General features: G+C 36.7%; 2 protein-coding genes across 2 annotated transcripts; both read right to left on the bottom strand.

Annotated features, from left to right (window-relative positions):
* Positions 1-3029: 3029 nt before the first annotated feature.
* On the bottom strand, positions 3030-8503 carry LOC143563152 (protein JASON-like). The gene is made up of 7 exons (XM_077050760.1): positions 8399-8503; positions 8278-8332; positions 7635-7729; positions 5711-5943; positions 4563-5262; positions 4361-4443; positions 3030-3616 (listed from the first exon to the last, which is right to left on the bottom strand). Exons 1-7 carry the CDS (start codon positions 8471-8473, stop codon positions 3529-3531), a joined length of 1329 nt encoding a protein of 442 aa, XP_076906875.1. The 5' UTR covers positions 8474-8503; the 3' UTR covers positions 3030-3528.
* Positions 8504-9254: 751 nt separating this feature from the next.
* LOC143563147 (uncharacterized) lies at positions 9255-14783 on the bottom strand. Its single transcript, XM_077050757.1, has 7 exons — positions 14766-14783; positions 14600-14657; positions 13790-13799; positions 12997-13118; positions 12700-12921; positions 9907-10124; positions 9255-9815 (listed from the first exon to the last, which is right to left on the bottom strand). The coding sequence occupies exons 1-7, from the start codon at positions 14781-14783 to the stop codon at positions 9255-9257; spliced, it is 1209 nt and encodes a 402-aa protein (XP_076906872.1).
* Between the last annotated feature and the right edge of the window lie 13209 nt (positions 14784-27992).

The following is a 27992-nucleotide window of genomic DNA, read 5'->3' as shown; positions in this document are numbered from 1 at the left end:
ATTGTCAATATTCATTCAAAGTGACAAAAGAGGGGATCGAACTTGTGTCTTATTATTACCCAAGTTTTTCTACCACTAGGCCACAAGTGTGGGATGTCATCAATTTTTATCTATTGTGCACTTCATTTTTTGACCAGCTTTTAGAAGAAGTTCTTGGATAAAAATAAGATAGAGGTGGAGCGTTTTGTAGGTGGTGGGGTTGGCTGGGGGTTTTGGGTGTAAAAAATGTTAATGATGTGTCAATATATTTTTATGTTTTTAGAATTTCTTATTTTGTGTGTTTTTTATACTTTTAAAAAAATAATATTTTTATGATGTTGCACTTCGTGTTTTATACCTCCTTATGTTGGATGCTCTTAAGCTCTTTGTTAAATTATATACTCGTTTTATAAATGATCTAACAGACAAAATTAATGTTTTTTATGTCATCTGATTATTTGGATTTGATGTATGAAACTAATCTTTCCTTTAAAGCTAATCACCCAAATTGGATGGAAATATGCAAAATTGAAGTGATTTGATTTCAAATTAGTAATCAAAAATTTAATTATTACAAGTTATTAGAAAAAATCAATATTATAATTGAAAATAATTAGAGTAAAAGAAAAACAAAAGAAATTAAAAAAAAATACTATAGATACGTTGACATCTGACAATAAGAAAGTTTGCAAATTGGATTGATGATGTGAATAGTTTTGTGCATTTGTTTGATTTTTTACTTTTATTTTTTTTCAAATAGTTAAACAAACCACTAAGTAGTTACTAAGACTAAACGGTATGGAGCTCAATATGCCGCTGAAGAGATGACGTGGCTGGCGGTGCCGACGGCAAACACCGCCCCATCCATCTTGGTGCCACTCAACGGTGAGTTTGTGGTGGAATTTTCACCGCTGAAAATGCCGTTGAACTTGAAGATTTTAGATATGTTTAAAACACAAAATTAATATTTGGTTGAAAAGATGGTTACGTGAGGTCGGATTGTGGACGAATACCTAGTTCGTTGAATACAATAGAGAATGAGAAAGATGATAAAGTGTTAAGGTTTTTTTAGAGATATAAAAGAAATGGCTGATAAAAGAAGTGAGCTTTAGCGTATCAGACAAATGGGCTGAACCTTTTAGTTATATAAATATTGGTTTAGTTATAAATTAATATTTTTTAATATATTTTTTAGTTAATTAGTTGATAATATGTTAATTTTTAAATTAATTACTATTAATTTATTTGAAAAGGGAGGAAAGTAGTAAATTGGTGACCATTCCATGGTATTATGAATAATAAATAATGTAATGGAGTGATGTATGACGTGACGCTGATATAACGGTGTAAAATGGAAAGTAGGGATGGCAAAAATCCCCGAATCCGACGGGGAAACCCGAAAACCGGCTTATTTCGGGTCGGGTCGGGTTTTGTTTTTTCGGTTTCGGGTCGGGTTTCGGAGATTGTTTCGGGGATTGTTTCGGGTTCGGGTTCGGGTTCGGGTTCAGGTACCCCCGCCCCGACCCGCCCCGATATAATATATAAATATAAATATAAATAATATATATATACATATATTAAAAACCTAAACCTAACAATCTCAAATCTCTATCTCTCTGCTTAATCGCCGTCTCAGTTCCACTGTTCCAGACTACCACCGCAGTCCGCAGCCACTCAATCTGCAGCACCAGTGCACCACCAATCCACCATCACCTAACAAGGAAAAGGAAAGTGACTGATTAGGTTACACTGCAGCACCAGTGACTCCGCCACCGCCATTCCGCCCCCGATTCACTCAATCGCTGTCTGCACCACCATCACCATCCACTCAATCGCCGTCTGCACCACCGGACCACCCTCCTCCTCCTCGTTCTCATCCTACCACTCTACCAGGCTACCACCTGGTTTTCGGGTTCGGGGATCGGTTTCGGGTTTTCGGGTTCGGGGACGGGGCGGGTCGGGGGGGTACAAAAAACCAAACGGGGAATCCCCGAATTAAACCCGACGGGTAATGGGGCGGGTACGGGGATGGTTTTTGGTTTCGGGTTCGGGTTCGGGTTAAGCAAAACCCGCCCCAAACCCGCCCCGTTGCCATTCCTAATGGAAAGCGAAATAACATCCACATCTTTTAGCCTAATATCATCATCATCATCATCATCATCATCATCGTACTCAGTATATCCCACCAATAGCAATGCTATGGTAGGGTCTGAGGAGGGTAAGATGTAAACAGCCTTACCTCTATCCCATAGGGATAGAGAGGCTGCTTCCGGTGAGACCCCCGGCTCGATAGTAGTTTTGAATCAAGCCTTGGACATAAGACACATAACACTCAATCATCGGGACACCGGCTGATTGGTGCATGTGCCCTTGTCTTTCGGCTATCAACGCCACCACATGATGCCTGATTAACCTTCCGCCACTTTTAACGTTATTTTCACGTGATTAGTAAAATAACGTCAAAATTAGTGCAATTTTACTTTTGCCCACCCAAGGGTTCACACATATATACATTATATGTGCGCACCGCAAGCAGGGCGTAATATGAGTGGTCTAAAGACATGATGATCCCTTCCAAGATAAAATAAACTTGTGACTTTTCATATAGGCGAATTAAATGAAAGTGAACCTTAATTTGCTTTATATATATGTTTGAACGGATCTATACAAATACAAGACACTATATGTTACAAAAACATACAGAGCATAATGAAACATTTATTTTTTAATTCTTAAAAGTTTTAAAATAAAAGAAAATGACATTATATGTGGTTTTCACACAAAATCTCATAAAATTCCCAAAAGATGAAAATATTAGTTTAACTGTTCTTTTATGTATATAATCTACACATGTAGATCATATTATCTAAACATGTGTATATTGGTGCTAGAAAACTATAAAACAGATGAACAAACTACAACCTACAACCTAAATCTTTCCTAATGCCTTTATCAACCTAGAAAACTATAAAACAGATGATTGTTTATATACATAATCTGTGCATTTATACATGTAAATCGCATGTATGGTTTTTTTATATTCACTAATCCAACTACAACCTAAATCTTTCCTAATGCCTTTATCAACCATCGCCTTCCTCACCTTTAAATCAACATCCCAATTACCATCTCCAAATACATATTCGACAACAACACATAACCCATCATTTTTGGATGCCATAATCCATGTTCATGACATATAGGTCTAACTTCTAAGTTAATATTGAGTTGATAAAAGGTGACTTGTGATACATCAAAACTCTTGGTCCGAATTTTTTATAGGAACACATAGATATTTTAAAATTACACAAACACGCTGAAGCTCCATTGCAACCAACTGCAAATGATCCGGTCTGTTTTGGTTTTTATATATACATTATTTGTCTAAAACCAACCAAGCTTACAGACAATAACATATCTTGGTCAAACAAAAAACCAAGCACCAGAGTTTAAACAATAAACCACTCCAAACAATCCACATTGCTGATAATTCATTATATTATGGAAATCTCAACAACTACTTACATCTTAATCTTCATGCAGTCATGATCACCCAGGTTCAAAATGGCTTGAAGCTTCATGCTCCTCTTTCTCATTCAAGTCTGCATGTCGCAGTGGTCTCGTTCCAAGTTGCTTCCTGCTTACCAACAACCTTTCAGTTTCACTTCATTAATCAAAAAATTTCTAGAAATACAAACCAGTTGCTTTCTGTTTTTTAGGTTTTCGCCTTGTCAGTTTAGTTCGATTCGGTTTTGATTTTTTCAGTTTACCATTTGGGCTTAAAAATCTTGGGACGAAAAAAATTGGCCCAAAATAATGTATTTGAGTCAATAAATTTTTGTTAATTAATGATTAATGGATTAATATACATTTAGGGTAAAATATTTAAGTTTATAAATTACTTTACATTCAAAGTAAAAATGAAAAGTTATACATGCGGTTCGTTTTGGTTTTAGTTACATGCAAACCAAAACCAAACCGAAAGTTGGTGTTTTATGAAAGCATAAAACCAAACTATTAATTTTATTTGAGTTCGGTTAATTTGGTATTTTCAGTTACGGATCGGTATTTTTGTTTTCATGCACACCCCTAGTTTGAACCAATTAATTACTTTTTCAAAATTGTTTACTTGTATATGAATGTGTACATAAAATGTGTACTTCAACAGTGTAATAAAAGGCTAAACAGTTCTAAACCATCAACTGAACCGTTAAACTGCCAAACCACAGAAAACCAACTCTAGACCAAACCAGCCAAAATGAACTAACTTGCTTCGGTTTAAACGGTTCATTCAGTGTCCACGGTTTATGAACACCCTACTAACAACAAATATATATTGTTGATTTGAAATATAAAGGAGGCTGCACAAAGTTTATGATACCTCTCAGCAATAAGTCTGTCCTCAGATAAAGCCTTCTCTAATCGTTCCTCAAAAGGTGTAGCATGCCAACTAACTTTCTGGTCCTGCAAAACCAAAACCAAAACCAAAACCAAAACCAAATGAAAAACAAGTTACACATTGTTTATATTTTTATACAACAGCAATTGTAAAACAAACTGTAAAATAAATCCACCAACTTTACCTCTTTGTACTTGTTAGTTGAATTAGGGATTCCATTCCCATCCCACCACTTGGGTGGAGAATCAACAACTTCATCAGCATTCCAGTGGGCTGCAACCATTCCTAGTATAGGCCTGTCCACAGGAGTCCTACCAGTAAATGAACGGTTGTTGCCGACTTGATTGGTCTTCTGCTTAGGTGGCAGCCATGATGACAAACTAGTATCCACATTCAACTCTTTGCCAGCTGTACTTTCTCCATTTTCAAAATGTTCTTCTGATTGAGCAGAGTAGCAATCAGAGCTAAAACTTTCATCCACTAATTTCTTCAATTGAGCTGCATTTTCAACAGGGGTCACCACTGGTGACACGGGATGAGATCTAATCCTTGGATTCTTTTGATATTCTTTATTATGTAAATATGAAGAGAAAACAGTGCCAGGTGTCTGCATGTCATTGGTTAAGGTGAGAGGAGTGGGGTAAGGTGAAGGTTTTGAAACACTGTAATCACTTGGATATCCAGATGGTTTTGATTCTCGGCAAGTAACTTCAGATGAAGAACTATTAAGTGAAAATGGAGATGCATCAATGTTGCAGTCAAATCGAACAAATTTGTTTCTGCACTTAGCCAGATCAGCATGGACATCAGTGTTTTCTAAATTATGTTTGACTTTCTGAGCTGAGCTGGAATTGACCCTCTCTGAACTATGACCAGTCACACAACTGCAGAACACAAACATCACACAAACTGTCAATTTTCTGTTTGTGACAAGTTATAAATATTTTTATTTCGGAAGCAGTGATATAAAGGGATAGATATCAAACAAGCATATGACCGCTAAAAAGTATTTTTTAAATAAAGTTGTGTTAATACTGCAACAATATAGTTTTTTAACCATATTTAGCATATTACTTCTTTATATAATTCAAAAGATTAAATAAAAGAAGTTTCTTAAATAGCCATTTTGGCCGTTATCCGACCCGTCTGGCCTGTCCAATTTGCTATCTCTGGTCACAAACATACCCATCCTACTCAAAACTTAAGTGCACCATGGTCATTTCAAAATCAGAAACTAACAATAATTTTGACTGATTATAACTAAACAACTGATAGAACTGCACAGAATCAGAAACTAACGACCTTTCAGTTATTTTTCCAAATAGGAATTACCTGTCTGGTGAATGTGATGAAGTATAGGAACCATTCTCCCATTTCTCAAAGAGTTTGACTGGTTGCGAATCAGGTTGTAGTTTGACCTTTTCAATACCAGCATCTTGAAGCCACGAATGATATGTTGAAGAATCTGTATCTCCATTTTGAGACTTTAAATATATCAGTTTCTCATTGTTCCGAATCTCTGCTGGGGTATGCGGTAAAGTGCCACAATCTTTAAGAAATTTAGCCTGCACAGACACAATTCCCAGTTAGGTGGCCAGTTAAAGTAGAGCTCCTGCCTTTTCATTATGTAATACCTATTAAGCTAAAGACGTAATGTATTTTTAAAGTTAAATTCTGAAACCTAAGATCAAAACTGAGTTATAAATTCGGCATCTGTATAGTAAAATGCTATAAGCAACAAAATTATGTTCATCAGTTAACGCATTTAAAACGTTTCTACTGTTCACGCCTATACACTGAAATGAGTTTAATATTAGGTTTTAGAAAAATTACTGATTACTCATTCGTTGTGGCTGTGGTGGATCAATAGGTGAAAGGTTTGCGATTATGATATATCATAAATTAATGTGTTCTTAACCTGTCAGTAACAAACTACGTATTAACCATTACCTAAGTTTAATTTGTCACTATAAAGAAGATGTATTACGCTTGTGTGATTCAACTATGATTTTGATATGTTAAGTTTCTGAAACTGTTTCAAAAACTACTTCAACCATTTACACTCCATATCTCCTTCTCAATTTTGCACTATAATTGCTCGTAACGGCATGAGAACAATTATAAGGCTGTATTTCCAGAAATATAAAACACCTAGAATTGGCATATTATCCTAATAGAAAGCTTTATGATAAAAAATACTCCCACTACCGCGAAAAACTGCAAGGTTTGACTTAGCACGTAAGTCAATAGAAGTCTTTGACAGTTGACTATAAGTATTAACCAAATACCTAATAAAACGCCCCTCAACAATACAAAATTTAAAAAACGTGTGAACCACAGTTATCATCTTTATATCTGTAGTAATTGCTGAAGGAAAAACAAAAGAATTTCAAAGGCAAACATTGTATATTACAAAAACCCCTAGTGAAATGTTCTTACGATTTTCACGAGAAAGGGGTATTTTTTGTTGTAAAAGAAATTAAAAATAAAAAAATAAAAAAAAAACTAGAATCTGTTAGTATTTCCTTTTGCACCTTTGTTTACATTTGCACTTCCATTACAATAAGTTGCCTTCTAGTCATTTTACTCGAAAATGCTAAAAAAGAGTGATGATCTTTAACATTTTGTTGCTTGGCTAAAAAATTAATGTTCTATACGCCTTATAAGTTATAAGCATTCTCCCTTTTCTTCATGTTAGAGAAACTTTGAAATGTGTAGTCTAAATAGTTATTTTTAACACAACTCACATTACCATATTCCTAAATATATATTAGCAAAACCAAGGTAGCATATTGTAACATATTCAAACACTTTATAAGTTCAGATAATAAACTTTGCAGCTCTCAAAATATAAGCCATGCCATACTATAGTTAGGCTCACTTGGTCAAACAAAAATCCATCTCCAAAATATGAGAAAAAAAAAAGCTAGTAATTCACTTGAACCAATAGGTTTCAAAAAAACTTGCAATCAAAATGAAAAGTATCACACGTAACAAAAGCGGATCACGTAAGCAAATTCCAAAAAGAAATGAAAATCAAGTTCTATCATCAGAAAAGGACGTATAAAAGCATGATACTAAAGCTTATCTTACTGAGAAATAGAAGCTAAAACATACACATCATTCATCACAAAAGTTAAAGACTATTGTGACCTAAGGCCTTCTAAGTGTAGCTTCTAGTTCAACACAAATGTGCCAACCCTACTTTCAGCTCTAAATCCATTACGTAAGAAAACGAAAGGTAGTAATTAATTACCTCAGCTGTCAACTCCTGCAAATTGATATCAGAAGCAGCAGATCCTGCAACACTGTGTTTCCTATCCTTAGCTGACGGTTGATCTCTATCTTCAGCTAAATTAACAATAATTCATCAACTATTTAATCACGTTAAACAATAACTTAGCATCGATTTGAATCAGAGTACCGAAATTCAAGCTAATATATGCAATTAGGTCAATCTATATGAATGTATGGGAGTAACGATTAACAACACATACTGTATTCAGCTAATTTATTCACGTTAAACAGAAACATAGCATCAATTTGAATCAGAGTAACGGAAATCGAAATCCACTCTAATATATGCAATTAGGTCAGTTATATGAACGTATGATAGTAACAACTAACAACGCCTACTATCTTCAGCTAAATTAACAACAATTCAGCTAATTAATCGCGTTAAACACAGACATAACATCGATTTAAATCCAAGTAACGGAATTCACTCTAATATGCGCAATTAGGTCAATAACATGAACGTATGAGAGTAACAATTAACAACACCTGCTTAACTCAGTTAATTAATCACGTTAAACAGAAACATATCATCGATCTGAAACGGAGCAACGTAATTAGATCAATTACACGAACGAAGGCGAGTAACAATTAGCAGCACGTACCGTCGAAAAGTAGCAGCGACGATAACGGATTCCGAGTGGACGATACAACAGGATCCTGAACGGCATAAACCACGTGTAATTCACTGCATAACGTAAGAATTAAGGTGGAGATGTAATTCACCTTGGGTTGAGAGAGAAGGTGAATCGGAGTGCGGCGGTCGTCTCGGACGCGGAAACAGCCGAAGAAGCAGCCCATGGTCCGCTGAAAAAACCGATTTGAAACCCTAGCTCTTATGTATGTTTGAGTTTCAGTGGTTTTCGAAATTTGAAAGAAAGAGAAGAGAGGAAATACGAGGGAATTGAGAATTTTAAATTTTACTCTTCTTCCCCCACCATGTTTGACTTTTCACCTACATAAAAGGACTTTTTTAACCCAATTCCATCCGACAAAACTTTATATTTGTGTGATTCCAATTTTAGCCTCGAGTTTCTCTAGTCTTTGTTTTTTAACAAGAAATTAATTTGTCGAAATAAAGTTAGATGCCCGTGTGTAACACGGGTCTGTTGAAAATATACCCGTGTATATTTAACAAATCAACATGATCAACGATAATACTTAAATCTTTGAATCGTGAAATCTTTAATAAGTAGTAATAGTGATTTGTGAGGTTTATACCTAATTCAAAATTAGCATACCTCTAATAATTTAAAAATGGCCTTGAATTTGCTAAACACAATGACTGGAATATGAAAAAGAAGTTGAACATGAATTGCAGTTGCATTGGTTAGGTTCATGTATACGACTAGTGGTGGATTCAAGAATTTTTTTCAGGTGGTGCACTACTTGTTGATGTTTCAATTTCATAGAGTCAGGTTTAAAAATTCCGGGTCGGTTCGATGGTTCGGGCAAAGTTCATTAATAAAATAATAAAAGAGACATTGTCATTATAAATTTAAAAACACATAATACAAATACAATAGTCTTTACGAAAAAAAAATACTTATAGTTGTTCCTTACGAATCTTCATCTTTTGAAATCATTGCATTACTTCTTCAACTGAAACTTGTTGGAGGAATTCCTTTTCAATGTAAAAATTGCAAGAATCGTTCATGTATTCATCACTCATCCTATTACGCAAATCTGTTTTCACATTCTTCATTGAAGAAAAACATCTTTCAACACTTGTCGTTGCAACCGGCAAAACTAATGATAACTTTATTAAACGATATACCAACGGATAATCAGTGTGTAATCTTGTTTTCACCATCATATTGGCAAGATCACCTAAGCCACTCAAGTTGGCAAACCGCTTATCTTCTTTCACGTTAGTAATGTAGTGGCCAAGTTCATATACAAGCTTCTCCTTTTCATCAAAATCAAAATCACATGGATACATCTCGGCCAACTTTAACAAGTTAACTTTACTACAGGCACTAAAATTACAAGACGGGCTCAAAGAACTCATACTGGTAAGAAATTTAGTGGTCACCTCATTAAAGCCGTTTACAAGCTCTTGAATTTGCATATCAAGAACCGTGTTGAAAGTATTAACCACATAATGGTAACGACTGGTGATATCGTCTTCCTTCTTCGATATCTCGGGTTAACATACTCGGCTTCAATATCAACCACTTCAATATCATATTTGTCACAAAAGGACGTGACATCTTCCAAAAGTGAGTCAAAACCTTCAAGTCGATAACTTTTAGGCCTTCATCAGTTAACTTAACTGGATTAACTGCATTCAACATATCTTGATCTTTTCTTTGAAGTGCTTGACACAATGTGTTAGTAACACCCAAGACGTGTTTCATCAAATGTAAATAAAATACAAAACTAAAAGTTTTCATGAATACTTGAAGTCCACGTGCTTCACTTTGGTGATCTGAAAACTCTCTCGGATTTTCTATATATTCAAGCATGTTAATAACACTAGGAAATAAAGTAAGCAAACGAAGAATTCTTTTTTTCATGAGAACTCCAACGTGTATCCCCAGCTCTTGCAAGTGACAATTCTTAATTCTTTCCACTTTCGGTTTCAACTTCCGAATTCAATCCCAATCTTTCTCTTTGACTTTCTCTTAACAAATCTATTTTTTTACCAGATGCACCAACAACTGTAAAATCCCGTTTTTCGAGTTTCGGATAATAAATGAAATACGAGTTATTAGGAGTCGGGCTAGTGTTGGGTTAAATTGATATGGGTTATGGACTTGGGTTATGATAGAAAGAGGAAAGGACCATGGGCTTAAGCCCATGATCCATAATTATATAAACCTTAATTACCCATTTATTTCTCATTTCACATATATTCCATACACCTTCCAAAACACACACTTAAGCTCTCTCTCTCTCTCTAGTCTCTCTCTCTCTAGCCGAAACATAGAAGAAGAACCGATCCCTATCCAAGGTATGATAGTACTATGTGGTATGAGCTTAAACCCGTTAGATATGGTCACGAAACGACGATCCAACATCGTTAAACCGTTTAAGTCATGAGATCCAGGTGGAATCGGGTATAAACCGAACCTAAGATGATCTTAGGGGTCACCCTAGCTCAGATCTGGATCGAACTGGACGAAAAACGAGTTAAAACTCGTTTTTCCGGCGAATCCTCGGTTTTTCGGCTGTTTTCTGGCGGCGGCACCGGAAAAGTTAATACGAGGTATGAATGTCAGGGAATGTTCTAACATTCCTTGACCTAACCCTAGTTTGCTAAGGGTAATTAACAAATTAGAAGTAATTCGTTAGCTGATTCGTCTAAGGGAAAATAACGAATTAGCTTCAGTTTGTTAAGGGAAAAGATGGCGAATTACCGTTGATTCGCTATAGTTAAAAGATAACGAATTGGAAGGTCCAATTCGTTACCTAGACTGGTTCGCTATGGACGGATTCGTTAAGGGTCTAGTTCGTTAAAGGGTTCAATTCGTTACGAAAACCAGTTCGTCATGACAAGTCAATTCGTTAAGGCTAAGTAACGAACTAGAAGTTTAATAGAATTACAGAATGGTCCCTGGACTTAAAGAAGAATGATTTAATTACAAAGAAGTCCTTGGACTTTTAAGTAGCAAATTAATTAATGGTTCAAAATGCTAATGAAAAACGTGATAAGACAGTTAATAGAAACAAAATTTTTCCAAGCTGACATGGCAGCTCGACCCCAGCCAGGGGCTCTTCCCCTTGGACCCTGCTAGGGGTTGCCGCCCCTAGACCCCGCTGCCAGGGGCGCTGGCCCCGGACCCCTGTTCGTTGAGGGTAATAATTAAACTAGAAAGACGATATGTGTAGTGATAGTTTATTGATACGTATAATTATTATACAGTTAGTCGTGCACATCTCAAGAAGGGAATAACTGTAAACGGTGAACGCAACCGCATTGAGGTGAGTTTCTAGCCCCACTTCCTTGTTATGTTTTCGGGGCTGTGTGCATACTCGATGTGAAAGTCAATACACTTACCTTAGGTGGTAAGTGTATGCCTTGTATGATTTATGTATGACGATTGCTTGACGGTGCGTGAACGATCTTCGGATATTGCATGTGCCGTCAAGTGTTAGTTAAAGGTATGATTGATATGTATGATGTAGGAATGACGTATGTATGATGTATGAACAATGTATGTATGAAATGTTGATGGTACGTGAACGCTCTTCGGAGATTGCACATATTGTCAAGGAAAGTATGTAAATGACAGGTATGTTATAGTAGCACGAATGAATGGAAATGACCCTAATAATGTCGGCAAATGTAGGGAACCGACCCTAATAATATCGGCGAATGTAAGGAACCTACCCAAATAATATCGGCGAATGTAGGGAACCAACCCTAATATTATCGGCGAAAGTTATAGGGCGGAATGCTCTTTAAAACGTGTATGTATGAATGAAAGTACGTAAGTACGAAATAAAGAATGATAGTATGTATGTAAGTAAGTGTTTAAGAAGATATGAAGGTTTATACCTCCGGGTGCATATGCTAGTATGTGAATGTATTGTATGTCGCCTGATTAACTAGAACTCACTCAGCGTAGCTGACTTTTAGTATGCACGCAGGTGAGTAGATTGAGGCAACTTGCTTGAGGGGAAGCACATGGCATGGATTTGAAGACACTGGCATCTCAATGAAGTGTTATGTTATGATGTTTTAAAAGACAATGTTTTATGTTTAAATAATTTGAATGCCCATTAAGACAAGAAAGGATGGTTATGTAATATAATGGTTTGAATGTTTTAATATTCCGCGAATGTTTTTATTAACTCTGATATTCAGAACTGTGTTTATGAGTAAATCCAACGTCCAAAGTAGGGCACCGGTAACGGGGCCTTATAACAACATTTACTAAATTTGACAATTCTTTATAAAATTTGTAAATTTTATGATGTTTGGTTGCAAGGCCCACAACAGCAAATTGAAGTTGGTGAGCAAAACAATGAACATAATATGTTGAAGAATTTTCTTTCAAAATTAAAACCATTAAACTCACCGGACATGTTGCTTGCACCGTCATATCCTTGGCCTCTTACCCTACCAATACTCAAATTATGGCGAGCAAATAATTTATCAATTGCAGCTTTAAGAGATAACCCGGTCATTTCCATAACATGAACAAGGCCAATAAATCGCTCCTTCACAAATCCTAATTTATCATCATATCTTAAAACCACGGCCATTTGTCCCTTTTTAGAAATATCTCTCGATTCATCAACTAATATGGAAAAGACATCATCATCATCAAGTTATTCAAATATCTTCTTTAATACTTCTTCTGCAAAACAATTACAAAGTTCTTTTTGGATTGATGGAGACGTCATTTGGTTATTCCCAGGAGCATTACCTAATATAGCCTTACCAATTTCTTCACTTAGTTCTCCAAACACTTTTAAGAACTTGATAAAATTTCCTCTGTAAAAAGATTATTCACACTCATCATGACCATGAAAAGCTAACGAACCATTCAACAATGCTTTGGTAAGTCTAGCTTAAGCATGTAATCGGACTCTATATTGTTTTTTATTTATATATGTTCCTTTATCAATGGCCACATGTATAGACTGAGCTTGGTTAAGTAAGTCTTCCCCCTTTTTACGTGCTTTGTTGTGAAAACTATTGCATGTACCAACATGATTGATAAATTTCTCTCGGCACCTATTCCAACATCGCAATCCTTCACTTAGAAATGCATCATTTTGTCCACATTTCTTAAACAAGTCGCAATGCATACAATACACTTTATTCGCTTTGACACTATATTCTAACCAATTTCCAACTTCACTAGTGTACCATTCCTCATTAAAGCGTCTTAATCTACCACTAAAATTTGTTAGAGGACAATCATGTCCGAGTGGTTGACACCGACCTCTAAGTAGATATGCCCGTCTAATTTCATCTTTTTGACTTGGGTGATAAGATGAAATTGGTTGCTTTTCGGAAGGACCCCATGGAAGACCATCCAAATTTATTTTTGACGGTTTACTAATTGAAGATGATGATCCAAGGTTTGATGGTTCACTACTTCACTTTCAAAATATTTCTTGATATTCATAATACCTGCAAATCAACAGTTACAAACTTACAAGTTAAGAACTAACAAAATAACAAATTAAAACCAACAATCTAACAAAAACTAAATTTAACAAATAACTTAACAAGTAAGTAGTTAACAAATAACAATCAAGAACAATTAATATTTAAAAAGAAGTCAAGAACAATTAACATTTAACAATGAATGTAAATTTACCTTCAAAGTAGGAGGATTAGAGCAATCGAGCTTTGAGGAAGAGTAGAAGGTTAGGCAGCGGTAGGAGGAGTGTAGACGGACGATCGGAAAAGTGGCGGCGGTACCGCGGTGGTTAGGAGAACGAACTGGGACGGCTGGTAGGCTTAAAGAGGGGTCAGGGGAGAGATGCCGCAGTGTGTTTTGTGGAGTATGTGTATGTTTATTATAAAACCCTAATTGATATAAGGGTGAGTTAGTAAAAAAAAATTTAAAAAACCAGAATTGAACCTATGACTTCCAGGTTACGAACCAATAAGTTACCAGCTGGACGAGCGCTTCAAATGTATATAAGATGGTTCCTTCCTAATTTATAAAGTGGTTCATTAAATTTTCTATAAATAAATACACTATTATTTCAAAACACAGGTGGTTCCGAGGAACCACCCATTTATACCATAGATCCGCCCCTACATACGACACGGACTGAACCATTTAAATTATGTGAGTTATGACTTTATAAAGAAAAATAACGTATTACATTATATAAAGATTAAGTTACTGTTATAACTAACAATCCTATAAACAAATCATAAATCTCTAAACATTTACTTTTACACAACATTTGTATTTGATAATTGATATTTTTGTACCGTCTCTGTACTTAAACCTTGATAATGCAATTTAACATCAAGAGAACCCATATCTGCAAGTTTTATCGAAAGACTCTGAAATTGAAAAATAAAAATTAAACAGTTTAGTTAATTTGTTAAAATATTATAAGTATTTAAAACCAATTAAAATATTAATAAATTGAAATATAAATAAAATGTTACTATCTGATGCTCCGCCATTTTTTGAACTAAATTTGTCGATCAATAAGTATAGTAATACGTGAAATATAAAAAAATAATAGATAGTATGGTTTGTAAAAATAATTATGTAGAGTAAATTTCGATAACTTAGCATAATTCGGTTATGATGTTCATATATTTCTTCAAAAGCTTCATCATGTTCATTATTTCACTGGTTTAGTTGAGTTTCGGTAACATCCCGTATTCTAGTTTCGGTTAATAAAATGAAAATATGAGTTATTATGAGTCGGGCTAGTGTTGAGTTAAATGAATATGGATTATGGAATTGGGTTATGAAGGAAAGAAGGAAAGACTATGGGCTTAAGCCCATGATCCATAATTATATAAACCTTAATTACCAAATAATTCATTCATTATACACATATTCCATACACCGCCCAAAACACACACTTAAGCTCTGTCTCTAATTTCTCTCGTTTCTCTAGCCGAACCAAGATAGAAAACCGATCCCGATCCAAGGTAATGATAGCATGATGTTGTATGAACTCAAACCATTAGATTTAGTCGTGAAACGACGAGCCGACACCGTTAAACCGTTAAAGTCATGAGATCCGGGTGGAATCGGGTATAAGCCAAACCTAATATGAGCTTAGGGGTCGCCCTAGCTCAGATATGGATCGAACGGGATGAAAAACAGTGAAAACGGTGGAAAACGAGTCAGATCTCGTTTTTCCGGTGAAGTCGCGGTTTTCCGGCGAGGGCGCCGAAAAGGCAGCGGGTACGGGGAGAATATGTCAGAGAATGTTTCTGACATTCTCTGACATAACCCTAATTCGTTAACGGGGAGTTAACGAACTAGGGGAGATTCGTCAAGTGGTTCGTTAATGGAAGCTTAACAAACTAGCTTTAGTTTGTATCCAAGTTCGTTATGGAAAAGATAACGAATTAGCCCCAATTCGTTATGACTAATCGTTAAAAGGAGATAACGAACTGAAGGTTCCAATTCATCAAAGGACCAGTTCATTATAAAGGTTCAATTCTTTATAAGGTCTAATTCGTTATAGGGTTCAGTTCGCTATGAAGGTCAATTCGTTATAAAGTAACGAATTAGCCAATTTTTTATGTGAGATAGAAGTACCGAATGAAACCCAATTCGTTAAGAACCAAGTGACGAACTAGAAGTTTGATAAAATGACAGAACACTCCCTGGACTTAGAGAAAGAATGATATTATTACAAAATACCCCTTGAACTTTATTAATTTATAGAAGATACCTTAAAGGATTGAGATGCTAACAATAAAATATTATCATGAAATCCTAATGGAAAATGTGTTAAGACAGTTAATGAAAATAAATTTTTTCCAAGCTGACCTGGCAGTTTAACCCCAGCCAGGGACTCTGCCCCTTGGACCCCGCTAGGGGCTGCCGCCCATAGAACCCCGCTTCGAGGGGCACTGCCCCCGGACCCCCGTTCGTTGAGGGTTACAGTTTAGCTAGAAATACGTTATGGATAGTGGTAGTAATTAATACGCGTAATTGTTATACAGTTAGCCGTGCACAACTAAAGAAAGGGATTACCATTAACGGTGAACATCACCGCATTCAGGTGAGTTTCTAGCCCCATTTCCTTGTTATGTTTTCGGGGCTGTATGCATACTCGATGTGATAGTTAATACACTTACCTTAAATGGTAAGCGTATGCCATTAAGAGGTAAGTGTATTTTCATTAACTGTCTTAACACATTTTCCATTAGGATTTCATGATAATATTTTATTGTTAACCTCTTAATCCTTTAAGGTATCTTCTATAAATTAATAAAGTTCAAGGGCTATTTTGTAATTAAATCATTCTTATCTAAGTCCAGGGACCTTTCTGTCATTTTATTAAACTTCTAGTTCGTTACCCAGCTCTTAACGAATTGGGTTTCATAACGAATGAACCCATTTGTTACTTCATAACGAACTGAGTATTATAACGAATCGAACCTTATAACGAAATAGTTCTCATAACGAATTGGACCTTATAACGAACCAGTCCTCATAACGCATTGGACCTTAACGAACCAGTCCTCATAACGAATTGGACCTTAATGAATGGGCTAGTTTGTCATTCTTTCTTTAACGAATTGACATAACGAATTAATTAACAAATGAAGCTAGTTCGTTATTCTTTAATAATGAATTGGCATAACGAATTGATGTCAGTTAGTTACTTCTCTGTTAGCAAACTAGGGTTAGGTCAGAGAATGTCAGAAACATTATCTAGCATTCTCTTACCTCGTACACACATTCTCCGGCGCCGTCATTGTCAGAAAAACGGGCGGTGGCCGGAAAAACGTATTTTTGCACCGTTTTCACCATTTTTCGTCCTGTTCGATCCAGATCTGAGCTAGGGTGACCCTTAAGCTCATCTTTTTATTGGTTTATACTCGATTCCATCCGGATCTCGTGATTTTAATGGTTTAGGGTGTCGGCTAGTCGTTTCGCGACTAGATCTAGCGGGTTTGGATCCATATAATATCATATTATCATTACCTCGGGTTTCTAAGTGATTTCGGCTAGGGAGAGAAGGTAGGATGAGAGAGAGCTAAGTGTGTATTTTTGATGGTGTATGGAGTTGGTGGAAATGAATGGATTAATGCATAAGTTTGGTTTATATACTATGGGTCATGGGCTTAAGCCCATGGTCTTTTCTTCCTTCCTTTTTAATCCAAGTCCATAACCCATATCTATTTAACCCAACACTAGCTCGACTCATAATAACTCATATTTTTATTTATTAACCGAAACGAGAAAACGGGATGTTACACCAACACCACCAAAAATTATGTTCTTAGGCTTGTTGCGTCAGGAATCCAAAATCGAATAAAGTCTGGAAAAAATTATTAGAAGTGGAGTTTGTTTAAATAGTTAAAGTTCGACTAACGTTAAACTAAAAACTTAAGACTCTGTTTAAAAACCCACACCATCACAAAATCCCTCCATCTTTTCCCACCTAAACCGTATACCACTATTATAATCCATTGTTTTGCATGGAAATCTTTCTCACAATCATTAGGATCTTACTGGGAACATGAGACACCACCGCCTCACACCAATCAATTCATCTTACTTGCACATATCTACCCTATCACCAACTCATCAACCTACACCCTTCTTTCCTTATCCCTTTAAAAATTAAACGGCCACTCCATCAACTCCATAACCATCACCATTTTTACTTCTTATTTTGCTTTTCAAGATGCAAAGACACTAAGTTCTATAAAAAAAAATCCCAAAACAAAAACAACTACCACTCTCTCCCTTTTGCTCTCACTATCGACGGCCACCATCAAACCCCACCATTTCCATCATTTTCTTTTATTTCATTAAAAAGCACTCAAGAAAACACTCAAGAATGGAGGTTTGAAGTTATTTAGGAGATAACAAGAAATGTTAGAAGCATAAAGGGAGAAGGAAAGTAATAAAGATCTCAACTTTATTAAAAAAGTTAATCGGTTCGTCGAGTAACATAAAACCGAAAAAAACCGAAAAATGATTTTATTAGATAATATTAAGCAATCTTAAATAATATAATTTATATAAAGATATAAATTATAATTTATAAAGATATAAAGTAGTAAATATTCCAGCAAATAAAATATAATTTATAAAACTTAATATTATTAGATAATACTAAGCAATATTAAATAATATAATAAAATATTATTGTTTGTTTATTTGCTAGATAGAATATTTATGCATGAAATGTGGTAGTTACTACTTGGGTTAAATTATAGGTTTAGAGACATTGTGTGTGTGTTGAGTGATCATATAGGAATTGGACTTGAACGGAATCACTAATGTGTTGTTAAAACTAAAATAAACACACGAACAAAAGAATAATAGTTTTAAGAAATAAGATGCGTGAAATATTTTAAGTTGATCAAATAACTTAAAATATGAATGAATTATTAATCGTACTATATAATTAGGACACGAGTCGAATTGGAATAACCGATCATCTACCGAAAACAGTGAGTTTTCTCGTAAATCCCCACTTTTAAATGTTTTATTGATTTATAAATGTTTTTTTTTGGGGGGGGGGGGGGGGGGAGTATGTAAACTAAAGATATATATATATATATATATATATATATATATATATATTACAAATTGTGTTAAATGGGATGAGTTGTAACATCTCGTTTTCTGATTTCGGTTAATAAACGAAATATGAGTTATTATGAGTCAGGCTAGTGTTGGGTAAATGGATATGGGTTATGAAAGAAAGAAGGAAAGACCATGGGCTTAAGCCCATGATCAATAATTATATAAACCATTAATCACCCATTTAATTCACTTTACACATACTCCATACACCACTAAAACACACACTTAAGCTCTCTCTCTCTCTCTAGCCGAAATATAGAAGAGAAAACCGACCCCGACCCAAGGTATGATAGTATTTTGTTGTATGAGCTTAAACCCGTTAGATATGGTCACGAAACGACGAGCCTACACCGTTAAACCGTTTAAGTCACGAGATCCGGATGGAATCGGGTATTAACCGAGCCTAAGATGAGCTTAGGGATCACCCTAGCTCAGATCTGGATCGAACAGGGCGAAAAACGGTGAAAAACGGTGTAAAATGGGATAAACCGCGTTTTTTCCGGCCACCACCCCCCGGTTTTCTGGCACGGCGGCACCGGAAAGACGACGCCGGAAAGGCGACTGGGTATTTAAGGATGCCAGAGAATGTTTCCGACATTCTATGACAAACCCTAACCCTAATTCGTTAACGGAGACTTAACGAACTAGGGGTGATTCGTCAAGTGAATTCGCTAATGAAAGCTTAACGAACTAGCCCTAGTTCGTATCCTGATTCGTTATAGAAAAGACAACGAATTAACCTCATTTCGTTATACTCATTCGTTAAAGGAAGATAATGAACTAGAAGGTTCAATTCGTTATTGAGGGTTCATTCGCTATAGGGTTCAATTCGTCAAGGAACCAGTTCGCTATGGGGTTCAATTCGCTACATAGACCGGTTTGATTCGTTATAAAAGTAACGAATGGGTCATTCGTTTTGAACCCGATAACGAACTAGAAGTTTAACATAATGACAGAACAGTCCCTGGACTTAGAAAAGAATGATTTAATTGCAAAGAAGCCCTTGGACTTTTGAATTAGTAAATTTATTTAGTGATTCAAAATGCTAATGAAAATGTGATATGACAGTTAATAGAAATAAAATTTTTTCAAGCTGACCTGGCAGCTCGACCCCAGCCAGGGGCTCTGCCCCTTGGACCTTGCTAGGGGCTGCCGCCCCTAGACCCCGCTGCCAGGGGCGCTTCCCCCGGACCCCCGTTCGTTGAGGGTTATAATTAGACTAGAAACGCGAGATGAGTAGTGATAGTTAATTGATGCATGTAATTATTATACAGTTAGCCGTGCCCAACTGAAGAAAGGAATAACAATTAACGGTGAACGTAACCGACTTCGGGTGAGTTTCTAGCCCCACTTTCTTGTTATGTTTTCGGGGCTGTGTGCATACTCGATGTGATAGTTAATACACTTACCTTAAGTGGTAAGTGTATGCCTTATATGAATTATGTAAGATGATTGCTTGACGGTGCATGAACGATCTTCGGATAGGGCATGGACCGTCAGGTGGTAGCTAAAGATAAGAATGATATATGTGGTGTATGATTGATGTTGAATGAAGTATGTATGATGTATGAGTTATATATGTATGGTATGTAAATAGTACATGAATGATCTTCGGATATTGTATGTACTGCCAGGTAAAGGTTTGATGATAAATTATTATATATGAAGAATGAATGATGTATGTATGAAACATACAATTATGTATATAGAATGGTATGGAATAAAGGTATGGAAGAAAGGGTGACCGGACCCTAATAATATCAGAGGATGGAGGGTAACCGGACCCTAATAATATCAGAGGATGTAGGGTACCGGACTCTAATAATATCCGAGGATGAAGGGTGACCTGACCCTAATAATATCCGAGGATGAAGGGTGACCGGACCCTAATAATATCCGAGGTATGTAGGGCAAATGCTCTTTATAACATAAGGATAGCTATGAATGTATATGAAGGAATGATGGATAGGTTAAGTATGTAATGCGTACCTTCGGGCACGTATATGTGTATGTAAAGTAAGTTATGTGATTAACTAGAACTCACTCAGTGTAGCTGACTTTTAGTGTGTACGCATGCAAATAGGTTGAGGCAGCTCGCATGATTGAAGACACATGGCATTGAATCGAAGAACTGGCATCTCGAAGAAATTTTGTGATGTTTTAAAGACTATGTTTTATGATTAAATAACTTTGAATGTTTTATAAGACAAGATTTGAAGGTTATGTAAAAAGTTATGGTTGAAGTTTTATATTCCGCGTAAAGTTTTAATTAACTATGATATTAAGAACTGTGTTTATGAGTAAATCCAACACCAAAGTAGGGCTACCGGTAACGGGGCTTTACATGAGTCATTATAAAAGGAAAAACGTTAAACTAGAGAGAAAGAGCCTAAAAATATTGGTAGATCTATCGGGCGATGCCTCCTCTCTTCTATTCGCTCTGGTTGAAAAGGTGGGGATATTTTAATTTTGGTATGTATCGAGTTTATTGTAATGATAGTCATACATGTGTTGTACTCTTTGCTTGTTTACAACTAACACGTTTTGTTTAAGAAATATATAACTATGTTTGGAAAAGTGGAAACTAAATTCCCATTGAAAAGAATGCTGAATAATGAAAAATATCATTGATAAGAATGATGAATAGATGGGTGTAATGTTGAGAACTGTTACATCCCGGTTTTTAATTGTGAAACTCACCAACATTCGTGTTGACAAAATTATTTTAACATACTTTTCAGGTAAATGAGAAATATGGAGGCGTCAAGAGGGATAGATGGGATGGAACCGAGAACGTGTGTGTTTTGATGATGTGGAACTTGTATGCTTGTAATAATAATAAACTATGTAAAATATGACATGTGCACTCTGATGAATAAACAAACCTTTAATATATTTAAGTGTTTTGTTTCGTGATTTGGATACTGGCATCTGTCATTACCCGAAATTAACTTAGTTAAGTCTTCCGCTGCTAAGATAAGATTTTCGGGGTGTGACAGAAGTTGGTATCAGAGCCAATCGTTATAGCGAAATAGAAATTTTAAAATATTAAATATAATTTCTAAACTATAACTCGTGAAATCAAACACATGGTTCATCCCTCCTTGCGAAGCCAATGTATTTAGTAAGGTTATAATTTGAATATTTATAACTTATTAGAAAGTAATGATTGACTATTATTTATACATATTTTATTGATAAGGCACTAACTAAGTTACTTACCGCAGATGACATCACCACCTGTCATTATCGACCTGACCAGAGGAGATGACGAGGCTGGGAACACACCCCTACCCCTACCTACTCCTACAGCACCACACACAGTCATCCCCCCCTGCCGCGGTGAACCCGCGAAAGAGGGGAAGGAACGACTTCGAGGCCTCTAGTTCGGCCCTGGCTGCACCACCCACTGCATCACCTGCTGTTGATGCTGAACCCGTGCCACCACCGCTGGTTGACCAGGGCCCGACCTTGGTGAACCTAGTGGTCTCTCTAGCACAGAGAGTGGCTCTTAGTGAGGTTATAATAGAGGACATCCAAAATCGTCTCACGAACGTGGAAGTTTGGGAGATCGGTAATTTCCAGGCATTTCAGATGCTGGAGCACCGAGTAGGTGCAATGGAGCTTCACATGGGCCAATTCTGGCAGTTAGCAGGTAGGATGAAAGGCCTTGAGGATATTGTGCACTTTCTCTTGGTGTACTTTGGTTTCCTACCTTAGATGTCTTGTGTGTTTCTTTTGTATAGGCACTTTAGGCCTAGTATTATGTAATTTGGATTAGTATATTGTATTTTGGATTGAAAAGCAAAACTTATTAGGTGTTAAAAATAGTGCACCAATTTTGGTTGTAATTTTTGGGAGCTTTTCACCTTAAAATATTATTATAAATGTTATGGTTATGTTATGAATTTTTTTGCTACTATATGATATTAAGATAATAATCTAACCTTTGTGCTATCATTGTTGATATAAAAATAAAAGAAAAATGACACCTAAGACAAGGAGAGTCGCCGCAAGTAGAGGGTCCAGATTACCATCCACCCAGGAGGAGTTAGATCAGCTCATTGCCCAACGCGTTAACTCAGTTCTTGAGCATCTAGGCGATGATCATGATGCTAACCGTAATCCAAGACATGATACCCATAATGATGTCGGAGCTTGATCTGGAGCTGGAACCGAGAATCTTACCGGTAACCCGTCAGGTAGAAATAAAAGGATAAAAATCATTTACAAAAATTCCATAACTATGACTGGTAAAATTCAATAATCGGTGATGATTTTTGAACAATTATGTTAACAGGGAATCCAATATCTGGTTGTGCCTACGGTCATTTCAGAAATGTAGTACCAAAACTTTTACTGGAGCTGAAGGACCCCTTGAAATAGTTCGTTGGATTGAGAAGACGGAGTATGTCATGAAGATCAAGACGATTGAGAGAGTTAAATACGGAGTCTGCTCTTTTCAAGATGAATCACTCTAATGGTGGAACTCTCTAATTCAGAACATGGGAGAAGATGCAGATTATGGTCTGACATGGGAAGAGCTGAAGAATGAGTTACAAAAGAGTATTGCTCGAGGAATGAGTTACAGAAGATAGAACTTGAATTCTGGAATCTGATCATGGAAGGTGCTGATATCGAAACATATACATCTTGGTTTAATGCTTTAGCAAGGCTGGTACCACGACTAGTCACACCCGAAATACGTTAATATCGAGCGATACGTTTAGGGATTGGCACAAGAGATTCAAGGCATGGTCACGTCTTCGAAACCTGACATGATTCAGTCTGCTAGAGAACTGGCGAAAACCCTGACCGATGATTGTGTTCATAAGGGGATACTGAAGAACACTGGAAAGAAAGTCGATTCAGCTGAAACCGAGAAGAAGTCAGGAGAGTTTAAGAGAAAATGGCTTGGAAATTCTGGAGGACAGTTTAAGAAAAACCAAAATTCGGGTCGTATGTTTTCTTCTAATGCCGGGAGAGCTGGAGGAAGTTTGAATCAGATGAACCGATGTAACACGTGTGGGAAGAATCATGGCGGAGAATGCAAGAAGTGCGACCGATGTCATCGAGTCAGTCACTTGTCCCACGACTGTTATGCTAAAATGATTCCGCCAACATCAAGTAACCAGAACCCGGGATGTTTTGAGTGTGGAGTTGTGAGGCATTATAGGAAGGACTGCCCGACGATCAAGAATCAGAACAAGGGAAGAGCATTCGAGATGAACACGTAGAAGGCACGAAAAGACTCAGCGGTAGTCACTGGTACGTTTCTCACAAACAATCATTATGCTTATGTACTTTTCGATATCAGAGACGACTTTAGCTTTGTTTCCAAGCAATTTGAACCCCTCCTTGGTATTATATCTATCGATCTAGACAATAAATACTCAATTGAACTAGCTAATGGGAAGTTAATAGAAACTAGTCAAGTTGTTCGTAATTGTAGTATCATATTACGAGACCATCAATTCAGCATCGATCTGTTACCTGTTGAGTTAGGAAGTTTTGACGTTGTTATGGGAATGGATTGGCTATCCAAAAACCAAGCTGAAACTGTTTGATCAGAAAAGATGGTTCGTTTACCCCTTCCAAGTGGTGGAGCGTTAACTATTTTGGGCAATCAAAGCAACTCAGAGTTGAAGCTCACTAGTATCATGAAGACTCGGAAGATGTTGCGGAAAGGTTATCCAACATTTCTTGTCCATATAGTTGATTCGGAAGCTAAAGAAAAGAAAATAGAAGCTATTCTTATTGTCTGAGACTTCCCAAAAGTATTTCCTGAAGATTTACCTGGATTACCTCCACCAAGGCAGGTTGAATTTAGAATCGATTTTGTGCGAGATGCTGCACCGGTAGCCCGATCTCCCTACAGATTGGCACCGGCTGAGATGCAGGAGTTGTCTAATCAACTACAAGAGCTTTTGGACAAAGGTTTTATTAGACCAAGCTTCTCACCGTGGGGGACACCCGTCTTATTCGTGAAGAAGAAAGGCGGTTTATTTCGTATGTGTATCGATTACCGAGAACTGAATAAGCTAACCATTAATAATCGATACCCACTACCGAGAATTGATGATTTGTTTGATTAGTTTCAAGGATCTAGTTATTATTCAAAAATCGATCTACAATCTTGATACCACCAACTGCGAGTTGCAGAAGAAGATGTTCACAAAACTGCTTTCAAAACACGCTATGGCCATTATGAATTCTTAGTCATGGCGTTTAATCTAACTAACGCACCGGCTGTGTTTATGGACGACATGAACAGAGTTTGTAAGTCATATTTGGACAATTCGGGTCATGTTTATTGATGATATACTTATTTACTCGTGAACCAAGACAGGGCATGAGCAGCATTTGAAGATATTTCTAGAGTTGTTAAAGAATGAGAAATTATACGGAAAGTTTTCTAAGTGTGAGTTTTGGCTTAGAGAAGTCCAATTTCTTGGTCATATTATTAACGAAGACGGTATTCATGTTGATCCTTCAAATATTGAAGCAATTAAGAACTGAGAGACACCAAGGTCACCCACTGAAGTGCGACAGTTTTTAGGATTGGTAGGTTATTACCGGCGATTCATCAAAAATTTCTCCTCCATAGCTCAACCCCTAACCCAATTAACTCAGAAAGAAAAGAAATATGAGTGGACTGAGAAACAGGAAGAAGCTTTTCGGTTGCTTAAGCGGAAGTTGTGTAGTGCGCCTATCTTGTCACTTCCAGAAGGTACTGATGGGTTCGTGGTCTATTGTGACGCCTCACGCCTAGGTCTTGGTTGTGTGCTTATGCAACGAGACAAGGTTATAGCCTATGTTTCCCGATAGTTAAAAGTGCATGAGAAGAATTACACTACACATGATCTGGAATTAGAAGCTGTTGTTTTTGCCCTTAAGATCTGGAGGCATTATCTCTATGGTACTAAATGTACAATCTTCACTGAACACAAGAGCCTCCAGCATATATTTAACCAAAAGGAACTTAATATGAGACAGCGTAGATGGGTAGAATTACTCAACGATTATGACTGTGACATTCGTTACCACCCAGGTAATGCGAATGTTGTAGCTGATGCATTGAGTAGAAAAGAAAGATAAAAACCCTTGCGTGTTCGTGCATTGGGGTTAACGATTCAAAGTGGAGCCTTGAAGCCGCGAAACATAAGAGCTGAAAGATTACGAGGTCTTGAATGCGCATTCGTGACAAAGTTTGATGGTACATTGTGTTTGATCGACTGAATTTGGGTACTAAGATATGGGAATTTGCGAAATTTAGTGTTGGGTGAAGCCCACAAGTCCAGATTCAATCCACCCAAGATCGACTAAAATGTACAAAGATCTCCAGAATTTTTATTGGTGGCGAAATTTGTAAGATGATATAGCTGTCTATGTCAGCAAGTGTCTGACGTGTTCAAAAGTTAAAGCTGAACACCAAAAGCCATCTGGATTGTTACAACAACCCGAAATCCCTGAGTGGAAATGGGATAACATTACCATGGATTTTGTAACCAAACTACCCCGTACCCCCAGAGATCATGATGCTATTTGGGTAATAGTGGATAGACTGATAAATTTTGCACACTTCATTCTTATTCGAGAGAAGGACAATATGGAGAAACTAACTAGGATTTATATTAAAGATTTTGTAGCAAAACACAGTGTGCCGGTTTTGATTATCTTCGATAGAGATGGTCGATTTGTTTCTTGATTTTGGCAATCTTTGCAGGAATCCTTAGGTACTCGTTTAGATATGAGCACTGCTTACCATCCTCAGACAAACAGTCAGAGCGAAAGAACTATTCAAACATTGGAGGATATGTTACGAGCATGTGTTCTCGATTTCGGCAAAAGTTGGGACACTCATCTACCACTAGCTTAGTTTTCTTATAATAATGGCTATCGTTCCGGTATTAAAGTTGCTCCGTTTGAAGATTTGTATGGGAGAAAGTGTCGGTCCCCGCTTTGTTGGGCGGAAGTTGGAGAAAAACAGTTGACAGGACCAGAGATTGTTCAGGTGACCTCCGACAGAATTTTTCAAATCAAAGACAGGTTAAAAGTTGTAGCCGATCAACAAAGAGCTACGCTGACAATCGTAGAAGACCGTTGGAGTTTCAAGAAGGAGACCGAGTTTTGTTGAAAGTCTCACCCTGGAAAGGAGTTGCCCGATTTGGGAAAAAGGGCAAGTTAAGTCCTCGTTATGTAGGACCATTCCCCGTCACCGAACGAGTTGGTTCTGTAGCTTACCGACTTGATTTGCCCGAAGAGCTTAGCGGAATACACGATGTGTTCATTGTGTCTAACTTAAAGAAATGCCTATCCGATGAATCCTTGATTGTCCCTGTTGAAGATATTTGCGTCGATGATAAGCTTCGATTTATTGAAGAACCCGTAGAAGTTACTGATTGGAAGATTCATAAAATAAGACGGAACCGAATAAAGTTGGTCAAAGTGAAATGGAATTCAAAGCTTGGTCCCGAGTTCACGTGGGAATGTCAGGACCGAATGAAGCAAAGTACCCTCACCTTTTTCAAGTAGAGTATGACACCAGTACCACTTCCTAAATTTCGGGACGAAATTTCTGAAAATAAGGGAGAATGTGAAACCCCATAAAATTTAGCCTTAACACGTGACTAATGTAACAGTGCTCATCTGAATTAAATATTGTAATAAATAAAATATAATATTTTATTCCAAAGTATTCAAAATATGTGTGTTATACTTATTTAAATTAAAAAAGGTTAAATTTGTCGCGTAGCGAACACTGCGCATGACGAACACTGGTGATACCCCGGGAAGTTGAAAAGTCCAAAATAGTCGGGAACGACCCGAAAAATTTTATTACTAGTAAAAATAGTGGATATAAGTGACAAACATATTTTTAGAATTTTTCGTCGTGAGAAAATCAATAAGTTTGCGGTTGAGAGCTAATAGCGGACACCGTATGAACCCGAAACCCAACAACACCAAAAATTATGTTCTTAGGCTTGTTGCTTCAGGAATCCAAAATCGGATAAAGTCTGGCAAAAATTATTAGAAGTGGATTTCGTTTAGATAGTTAAAGTTCGACAAACGTTAAACAAAAAACTTAAGACTTT

The sequence above is a fragment of the Bidens hawaiensis genome, unplaced genomic scaffold (genome assembly GCF_021521415.1).
Source record: "Bidens hawaiensis isolate Kalapana, Puna unplaced genomic scaffold, B.hawaiensis_p1.1 tig00021325_1, whole genome shotgun sequence".
Taxonomy (NCBI): Eukaryota; Viridiplantae; Streptophyta; class Magnoliopsida; order Asterales; family Asteraceae; genus Bidens; species Bidens hawaiensis.
Note: the sequence above shows the minus strand (reverse complement) of the source record. Positions and strands in the feature narration are given on the sequence as shown.

Bases quoted from the DNA above. Each gene is read 5' to 3' on its own strand.
- LOC143563147 (XM_077050757.1), bottom strand. The intron at 12,922-12,996 runs GTAATTGTTTTG...TTTCCATATTAG, and splicing joins ATCAATCCAAAAAGAACTTT to TTGATGAATCGAGAGATATT. The intron at 9,816-9,906 runs GTTTTGACTCAC...TGTTAACCCGAG, and splicing joins TAAAAGTTATCGACTTGAAG to ATATCGAAGAAGGAAGACGA.
- LOC143563152 (XM_077050760.1), bottom strand. From the start codon at position 8,473: ATGGGCTGCTTCTTCGGCTGTTTCCGCGTCCGAGACGACCGCCGCACT. The intron at 5,944-7,634 runs GTAATTAATTAC...GTGTCTGTGCAG, and splicing joins TGCAGGAGTTGACAGCTGAG to GCTAAATTTCTTAAAGATTG. The intron at 5,263-5,710 runs GTAATTCCTATT...TGTGTTCTGCAG, and splicing joins TCATCACATTCACCAGACAG to TTGTGTGACTGGTCATAGTT.